General features: G+C 43.6%; 1 protein-coding gene across 1 annotated transcript in view; it reads left to right on the top strand.

Moving 5' to 3' along the window:
- Nucleotides 1-10000, top strand: part of itgbl1 (integrin, beta-like 1) — a 67292-nt gene that overhangs the window by 20964 nt on the left and 36328 nt on the right. Inside the window, exons 4-6 of the mRNA XM_076263393.1 lie at nt 292-414; nt 2790-2930; nt 8843-8983. Of these exons, the coding sequence (XP_076119508.1) occupies nt 292-414; nt 2790-2930; nt 8843-8983 (405 nt within the window). The remainder of the gene's footprint in view (nt 1-291; nt 415-2789; nt 2931-8842; nt 8984-10000) is intronic.

Below are 10000 nucleotides of genomic sequence, written 5' to 3'. Positions count from 1 at the left end.
CTCTCTAAGGCCACATATGTATGTGAGAGTGTGTCTGTTTTTTGGTGTATACAGTATACAGTATATGTGTGTGTGTGTGTGTGTGTGTGTGTGTGTGTGTGTGTGTGTGTGTGTGTGTGTGTGTGTGTGTGTGTGTGTGTGTGTGTGTGTGTGTGTGTGTGTGTGTGTGTGTGTGTGTGTGTGCATGTGTGTGTGTGCATGTGTGTGTGTGTGTGCATGTGTGCGTGTGTGTGTGTGTGTGTGTTTTGCTGGTGCCCTTCCTCTCTGAGGCCCCATATGTGTGCCCGGCAGGCTCCTGTCACTGCGGCAGCTGTGTGTGCCGTGACCCCGACGGCAAGGGCCTGATCAACGGGCGCTACTGCGAGTGTGACGACAGCGAGTGCCTGGACGACGAGTCTGGAGAGATGTGTGGAGGTAGGCATGCCCCAAACACACACACACACACACACACACACACACACTTAAAGTCTCTCTCTCTCTCACTCACTCACTCACACACACACACACACACACACACTTAAAGTCTCTCTCTCTATCACTTACTCACTCACACTCACACACACACACACACACACATACACACACACACACATCCACACACACTTAAAGTCTCTCTCTCTCTCTCACTCAACAAGCACAATACTCAGTTCTTAAGGGTATAAGTAGCAACGTCTCCGCCATATGTGGCAGCTGCCAATAATAGCAGAGATGGCACAGTACTTTGCAAGCTGTTTAGCCCTCCCTTTGGCCATCCCAGGTAGTTGCAGCCCTCTTACTACCAACCTGCGGACGTGTCCTAGGCTACCAAATATGAATACGAGTAGTCTGCACCTATAGGAGTGGTTGGTATTTAACTACCTTGGTGCAGAAAGCCTCCTCCATGCTAGAATCAAAGCCTACCTCCAAAATGTACACCTCACTGAACTCCTCATTGATAATAACAACATGATTCTGGCGTATTGGCAACCAGGTGTGAGAAAGTATTAGAGTTACTATTACAGTGCTGAAACATGGATGGTTTTACCAGGGAATGTTTGTACATTCTTACTGAGGGTGGAAAATGGTTTGATATGTCTTTCACTATGAGGTCTACTATTCTGTCATGACGTGCTATGTACATTCTTTTGTAGGCAAGGCAGCCATTTAGGATGTGTGACAGTGTTTCAGTGATATGTTCTGAGGTGTGATGCAAGCAATGAGGGACCTGAGTTGTGGGAAACCAGATAGAGAGGTTGAGTCACACACATACATACATACACACACACGCACATTCTGCAGCCCCGATCCAAGGTAGAGGGATGTAATTAATGTTACCTTGACCAGTATCTATGAGTTCATCTATGTCCGTTTGACCAGTATCTACTGTATGAGTTCATCCATGTCCGTTTGACCAGTACCTATGAGTTCATCCATGTCCGTTTGACCAGTACCTATGAGTTCATCCATGTCCGTTTGACAAGTACCTATGAGTTCATCCATGTCCGTTTGACCAGTACCTATGAGTTCATCCATGTCCGTTTGACCAGTACCTATGAGTTCATCCATGTCCGTTTGACCAGTACCTATGAGTTCATCCATGTCCGTTTGACAAGTACCTATGAGTTCATCCATGTCCGTTTGACCAGTACCTATGAGTTCATCCATGTCCGTTTGACCAGTACCTATGAGTTCATCCATGTCCGTTTGACCAGTACCTATGAGTTCATCCATGTCCGTTTGTTTGTTGTTTGTTTGGTTTATCAGCAGCACTGCACAAAACCGCCCTGTTTTTCAGGAGAGTTGACAAAAGGTAGAACCTGGTCAGTTTAGGAATTTCAGACTAAGAGAGCGCACGCTTACATTTTGTTTCGCTTTTGCTAACATTGTGAGGTGCACTCTTCACAGTACAAATACTGTAGGTCAGCTTCAACTATGGACACTTACGTGACTACTTCAAGTATTAGCCTACGCACAATAGAATTTTTTTCTTTAGCCTACATAATGCATACACAAGACCTCCGTTTGACAAACCTCTGCATACTGTATACTCCGGAGGTTATGTCTGAAACCCCTTTTTGAGCACCCTTCTGGTTTGTCAATGCTTTTATACATAGCAATATTCATGTGAAATAGAGCAACTAACTAACTAGCCAAACTACTGCTACTGATGTTACAGGTTATATCCTTATATTCTGGGTTCTGTGTTGAGTTATGAAAACACCACACAACTCTGGCAAAGTTTGTATGTTACTGGTGTGTAATCAGTTTAGTTAGCACAATCATGCTCTGTATGGGGAACTTCGGGTTTAGTACTTTTTTGGTGGCTTAATTGGAAATGTAATTGGAATGAACCTGGTGTTGCTCATTGACCTCAGGTTGGTAGGTAACTCATAAACGCTCCCTCTGGGCGTGCAGTCCCTGGATGTCCACTTTAATTAACTACTGCCTAATTTCATTTGGAAAACACATTACATTTCTCCTGAATGGTGCTTTATGTGAAAAGAAAGTCATTAAAATGTTCCACAGCATTTAATTAATAAACCTAGAATGTGCCCTGTATGCAATTAATGACTGCCCATAATAATGGCTTCTCTCTCTAACAAACACAGGGAGACATAGCAGACAAATATACACAACAACACCCACCAAGTGCAAAATGCACAATACATATTTTATGCCTGGTGATTAGACATTTTAAGTATAAGCAAAAGACAGTAAACAACTCCAACAATGAAACAGTCCCTTTAACTTATCCATCCTTCTCTCTCTCTCGTTCTATCTCTCTCACACTAAACGCATTCTGCTTGCAGGGCATGGACAGTGTTACTGTGGAAACTGTTACTGCGCGGCTGGTTGGCATGGAGACAAATGTGAATTCCAGTGTGACATCAGCCCGTGGGAGAGCAAGCGGAGATGCACATCACCAGATGGCAAGATCTGCAGCAACAGAGGTCCGCCTTACACCCTTCTCCTCGCCACTGCCTCCTCACAGAACACACACACACACACACACACACACACACAGACATCAGATCTGTTAATTGATGCATAAACATGGTGTGAGAGTATTGGTACCGTATAAATATCATATGTATGTAGTAGAAATTATTCTAAGTGTAAAATACAATTTTCTCATCATCCTACCTTATTTGTATGCCTGTTGTGTACACAACCTGCCTGGGTTTTTTGTTATTACTCAAATACCCCCAGATATGCTCCTAAGACAGCAACATTTTCTGTTTGCCCTTACAAACATGCAGTACATCAATACACTCGGGTGCACCCTCCACCATAAACAGCGGCATTAGTATTCTGCTGAACCCCCATGCTGTTTACTCTTCAGGTACCATCAGCTGGGGGAGACTGACCTAATATAAGGCTTGAGCCACTGCAGAGAGAGAGAGAGAGAGAGAGAGAGGGAGAGAGAGAGAGAGAGGTTTATGTTTGGGTGAGGGGGGTCCTGAGGACTAAAGTACTGGAGCACTTTAAACCAGCTTCTCACAAGTCTGAGGAGCATTAACTGATGAGTCTGAATGAGAGAGAGAGAGAGAGAGATAGAGAGAGAGAGAGAGAGAGAAAGAGAGAGAGAGAGGGAATTGCACTGGCACCAGTCCCAAATCACTGAAACTGAGACAGGGAGTGAGGGGATGAGAGAGAGAAACAGAGGGAGAGAGAGAAGGAGAGTGACTGATAAGTGTGTGAAACAGATAGAGATATAGAAATAGCGAGAGAGAGAAGGAGAGGATGAGCATGAGGATGACAGGATAGACAGACAGCATCTCCCATCTGCTGGAGCATCCCTCAGTAGGTGTGGAGAAAACCCAGCTCAGCCCCGCTCAGCGTGTGTTGCAGAGGCTTTCTGTGAAGCCTGGCAGCGTTAGAGCCGCTGAGCTGCAGAAGGCTGTGGAGGCTCTATGGTCAGTATGGAGGAATCGGGAGAGCCGTCGCTGGTGAAGCGGCTTCGCTCTGCTCTCGTATTTTCAATGTGTGCGTGTGTGTGTGCATGTGGGCATGTGTGTGTGTGTGTGTGTGTGTGTGTGTGTGTGTGTGTGTTCCTGGCGCTGCCAGTTTGAGTCCTGTACACGCCTGACACAGCGCTGGAATTTATTCAGTGTTTACAACCTGTGGAGTGGATCTCAGAGTGGTTTTACCATGCAGTCCCTGACAGGCACACACACACACACACACTCACACACAAACACGCACGCATGCACACGCACAACCTGTGGAGTGGATCTTAGAGTGGTTTTACCATGCAGTCCCTGACAGACACACACACACACAAACACACACACACACACACACACACACACACACACAATCAAATTCAAATGTGCTCTGACAGTTTCATCTCCTACATCTGCTGGAAGCGTATTCTGCTGGTTGTGGAGCTCCTGAGCGATCAGCATGATTGTGCCATGCATGTGCGAAGCAAGAGTACTATGCCTCTCAAGCTGAGTACCATTATACAGTATATGAGTATAACGAGTTGTCTCGTTATTACAGTACACTCTCATTATTAAACGTAATACATTATTCTGTTCAAACCTTAACCCAAAACCACTGACAACATCCATTTTAAAAAAAAAATATGAATTGTGCATGGTACATTGATTGTACTTGGATACTTGTTGAGTTATTCCATGAAAATTGCGTTGGGGTATGTTACCTGAGGGTACTTGTGGTCGTACTGTAAATCAGTCCAGGAAATGACTAGCCATTAATGTACTAGCCAATATGTTGTGCATCAGAGATGCATCTATGGCATGTCAATCTAAACATGCATTTCTTAAAATATGTACCAATTTAGCAGATGCTGTTATCCAATGTGACAGATATAGATTTCCTTTACTATGTGTGTTCCTTATGAAAACAGGAAATGTTCTTGTTGTGGCCATGGTTTGCTCTCTCAGTTGAGCATTAAACAGACGGAGTGGCAAACGTCTATCATCAATGTTAATTTTGGATGCCTGTATTAATAGCTCCACGTGTCACGAGGCACAAGAGGAGACTGCCCGGTTGTTTTTTTCTCCCCAGTCCCATCCGGCCAGACATACTAATAATTGACGCCACTTAAAAGCACTTTGCCTCATCTCTCCCATATGATTTTCTTCTCCCCGATCGCTCAATTGCATGTTCCGTGTTTGAGGGAAAGTTCCTGCCGCGTTCTGGCCGTTTGGTTAAATATCACGCGTCTGTCAGTCAGGCTTACCTTCGCTTTCAACAGTTTGGCACTTTGCCTTGAAAAGTGCACTGGGGGAAAATGCAGACATGACTCACAATGCTCCCAACCTGAAAAAAATAATACTGGGTTTGGGTTAAAAAAGAAGTAATAAGTGGTTTCAGAAAAGCCTCTCTCTCTCTCTCTCTCTCTCTCTCTCTCTCTCTCTCTCTCTCTATATATATATATATATATATATATATATAGTATATATATATATTTATATATATATATATATATATATATATATATATATATATATATATATATATATATATATATATATATAGTATATATAGTATAGTATAATATATATAATATATATATATATTTTTTTATATATATATATCACCATTATTTATTTTTTTCCACACTGTAGTGTCTGGCATGGATGATGTATTATCCATCAGACTTCCTCAATTTTAATTCAATTCAATATGCTTAAATTGGCATGACCATTCAAAAAGAAATAGTGTTGCCAGAGCACAGTCCAGAGATACAGAACATTTGTAACAACTATTTAAGTTTACCATTATTTGTACAAATATGCAAAAGAAATCAAATGAACAAGAGAGCAAATACTTATCACAGTATAGAAATAAGTGCACCTCTGATTCTACCTCCCCATATACCCTCCCCATATACCCTTTGCTCTATGGGTCACCGTGAGTCTGCCTTTCCCTATGGCTTGGCTGTGGTCACTCAGCCTGTCCTAAGGATCTGTCTCTGCTTTGTAGAGATACCCTGCCAGTTGATGCTCTCTTCTTATGGCTAGATAGCATTCTAATTTGTTCTGTGTTTTTGGTTTCATTCCTCCCATGCAAAATGTCTTGCTTTTCTTGTTAATTTGGATATTATTATGACCGCCGCGCAGCGAAGCGGCGGTCATATAGGTTTAGTCAGAATTTTTTTTTTTTTCGCATGCCCAAATTTCCGTCAATGATTCCCGGGACACTGAAAGACCGGGGTACACGAAACTTGGTGGGCATGTAACCCCACATGGATAGCATGGAACCATCGTTTTTCGTTTTGATCTGTAGCCCCCCCGCTGGACTGGACCCCCCGAAAGGAGGGTAGGGCAGACACAGTTTTCTGTGAATATCTCGAGAACCGTAGGGTTTAGGAGGACCATTTTTTTTTTGTATGTTGATCTCAAGGGGCCATGTCAACCCATTACATAACCACTCATTTCATGTATAGCGCTACCTAGTTAAACACAAAAAAGTAAAAATGAGGTGTTGTAATCGCAGGTATCTGTGACCTAACATAGTCAAAACTGCACGAAATTGGAAGTGTAGGATCATTATGATACCCTCTGTATGCACGCCAAGTTTTGTGGAATTCCGTTCATGGGGGGCCACACAATAAATTCATTTATGTTACTATACACCAACTGGCCTGTAGGTGGCCGGAGACAGTTTTCTGTGAATATCTCGAGAACCGTAGGGCCTAGGAGGTCCACCTTTTTTTATGTATGTTGGTCTTAAGGGGGCATGTCAACCCATCCCATTACCACTTATTTCATGTATAGCGCCACCTAGTTAAAAATTAAAAAGCAAAAAATCAGGTGTTTTCATCACAATATCTCTGGCTGACAAGGTCAAAACTGCACAAAAATAAAAGTGTAGGATCATTATGACACCCTCCGAATGCATGCCAAGTTTTGTGTACTTTCGTTCATGGGGGGCCTTACAATAAAATAATTTATGTGTACATTTAGTGACGTACACCAACAGGGATTCCCGGGACACTGAAAGACCGGGGTACACAAAACTTGGTGGGCATGTAACCCCACATAGATAGCATGGAACCGTTGTTTTTCGTTTTGATCTGTAGCCCCCCCCCCGCTGGACTGGACACCCCGAAAGGAGGGTAGGGCAGACACAGTTCTCTGTGAATATCTTGAGAACTGTAGGGCCTAGGATGACCATTTTTTTCCGTATGTTTGCCTCCAGGGGTCATGTTAACCCATTTCATGTGCACACATGTGCACAAACAGATACACACACACACACATACATTCACAGTAATCATACGTATGACACATACTCACACAGTAGACATATGTACGCTTGCATGCACAGGCACATACGCAGGCACACACACAAGCACGCACACACACACACACACACACACACAAACACACCCACACACATACACACACACCCACACACATAACATAAACATGTACATGCACACATGCACACAATTCAAGAATTTCTCAGAATTATGAACAGGCAAGATGGAGGTGGGGTTGTATAAAATGAATTTTACATGTGAAATCTATGCACTAATCATGTTTTGGTATTTCTTGTCTAGCAGATACCAGTGAGAATTGAGTGTGGATAATGCAATTTAGTGAGACAGTTAGAATCATATAGGCCTTTCAGCGTGATTTATTTTTGTGGAAAAAATGTGCTGGACTGGGCGGCGGTCATATTTTGTACCACTCTGCGGTACATCTAGTTTTTTTGACTGGTTGGAAAGCAATAGTGGTCTGAACATAATCTGTATTAGGGGCTATTGGATTAGTTAGTTTCATAACGAGCTGCCTTTGAGGACTGGATTTAGGGCTGAGTTCTCAAATATTTTAAACACACAGGGTGAGGGTTCCTAAGACAGCAAGTGCTATAGGATTTTGGTGGTTAAAACTAAAGATGAATCCAAAATTTCAGTGATCTCTTTAGGATATTGGATATTGTTGCTTGGTCTACGAGATTGGCTGCAGTGTGTCCAGTTCAGGCTGCTTCTGAGCCATCAGACACGTTGGTGGCATCCTGCTCCTCTCACTGAGTGGCCAGTTGAATCAACTGCCAACTGGCCAGTCTCCCCACGGGCTTGCTCTCTATCTCTCTTGCTCTCTCTCTCTCTCTCTCTCAAGAATGTGGTCCAGCAATGCCCACGCTCAGCTGGTGCTTAAACACATCAGAAGGAAGGTGGCTTTCCTCATCCCTCTCTCTCTCTCTCTCTATCGTCTTGGTCATCACAGGGCTGCAAATTACCTCCGAGACTGGGGGAGCCTCTTGCTCATCAGTCTCCCTCTGTCCTCCCTCCGTCCCCCGTCCCCTGCTGGTCTCCACGGAGCCGGAGCCGGAGCCATTGCAAAGGGGCTCTCCGGCCCGCTGAGACATCCCCCCCCCCACTCAGCGTCCCCACGCTTATCTCACTGCTCAGCTGACTGTGTCTTTGCTCTCGTCTAATCCAGCCTCCCGAGTGCCACGCAAAACAACACAGCGCAGGGCGGCTTCTTGATTTGTGTGTTTCCTCTGAGTGAGAGAGGAGCTTTTATTTCAACACTCACAGCTCTCGTCATTCTCTGTGTGGAACACGAGAATGAGTTCAAAGATGAGGGGTTAAAAGCGTGTGTCTTTTTTTAGAAATATAGTTGAAAGCGTGTGTGTTAAGATGGCAGGTGTGAAAAGCACATAGTGTAGCTTATTTTAGAAATTTAGCTCAAAGCGAATGAAGACAAAACCAGCACCAAAATAGCTCTTTATAAACAGTTATACTGACAGCATACTGCCATCGACGTCTTGTTGTGTTTTGAGCCCTCTAGTCGAAATCAGTTTCAATAACAGAACCAAAGCCCAACACTCTATTCTCACGCCTCTTCTCTCTGCTATGCATGTGCTCCGCTGGAAGGTACCTGTGTGTGTGGAGAGTGCACCTGCTATGACGTGGACCCATCAGGGGACTGGGGAGATATCCATGGCGACACGTGCGAGTGCGACGAGAGGAGCTGCCATGCCGTCTACGATAGATACTCTGATGACTTCTGCTCAGGTAAGAGTTAGCATTCCCATGTTAGCATATAGCAATAGCGATTTCCTCTATTTTTGTCCCGTTTACCAGGTACCTCTGATTACAAAACATTATTTATTAAGCATTACTTCATCAAGTATGTGGGAGTGTTGCCATATAAGAAGTAAACACATTTCTTTGTTAAGGGCGCTCTAAGCAATGTTGGGTAACGTCACTTCTGTTCACGTTCAAACAAAACAGCTAGCTACTGTAGCTACTCCCTCCCCCTCCCTCACAAGGAAATTGAAACTCTCCTAAACGCGCATGTCGTCGGTGATAGGCTGGAACAGTTTGTTATGTTTTCATGGTCCAGGCTGGACCAGGTTGTTTTTGGAGCCTGGGCTGTCCACAGAGGCCGCATTTTTTTACAGTGTATTCAGGGCAGAGGCAGCTAGCGGATGGTGAGGTGATGTTTGCTGTATGTGACTAAAAAGCTTAGAAGCTTAGCTTAGAAACCGCGTAACTGCGTAAAATCGCCTAGAGCACCTTTAAGTATTCAGTTAGCAACTGACTTGGAACTGTTAGGAACTCTTCAAGCTCTGATTTGATACAAAAAATTTTCAGACCCAACTGTTGTTGAAGTACAATATACTGTGTTCGGCATCACAGATGTCACAGATGTCATAGCACAACTGAATTCAGTTCTGATGTTTGTTGTGGTGAATAGACAATACAGAGGCCTTCGCCACATGGTCAGTTTTGTTTTTTGTTCTGGTGAGTTGTATAAAATAAGCCAGTAAAAGAGAGAGAGTGTGTGTGTGTGTGTGTGTGTGTGCGTTTGTGTGTGTGTGTGTGTGTTAATAGTGTCAAAAGACTGAAAACAGAGAGCATAATGTCATAATGTTTCCATATATTTCCCTTAATATTTTTTGTCCTTCTCTAAACAATGTTCTGGAGAAGTACTCCAAGCCCATATGAAAAACATTAGAACATTTGCACATCTGTTTTCAATACAGGGGAATACCAACTCATATTTAGCCACGAATCACAGTTACTTTC

This window comes from Alosa pseudoharengus, unplaced genomic scaffold (genome assembly GCF_046254945.1).
Source record: "Alosa pseudoharengus isolate Yale_2024_CS ecotype anadromous, Long Island Sound unplaced genomic scaffold, YU_APseudo_1.1 YU_APseudo_1.1_scf_3, whole genome shotgun sequence".
Taxonomy (NCBI): Eukaryota; Metazoa; Chordata; class Actinopteri; order Clupeiformes; family Clupeidae; genus Alosa; species Alosa pseudoharengus.
The sequence above is the reverse complement of the archived record's forward strand: the minus strand, read 5'-3'. Positions and strand labels throughout refer to the sequence as shown.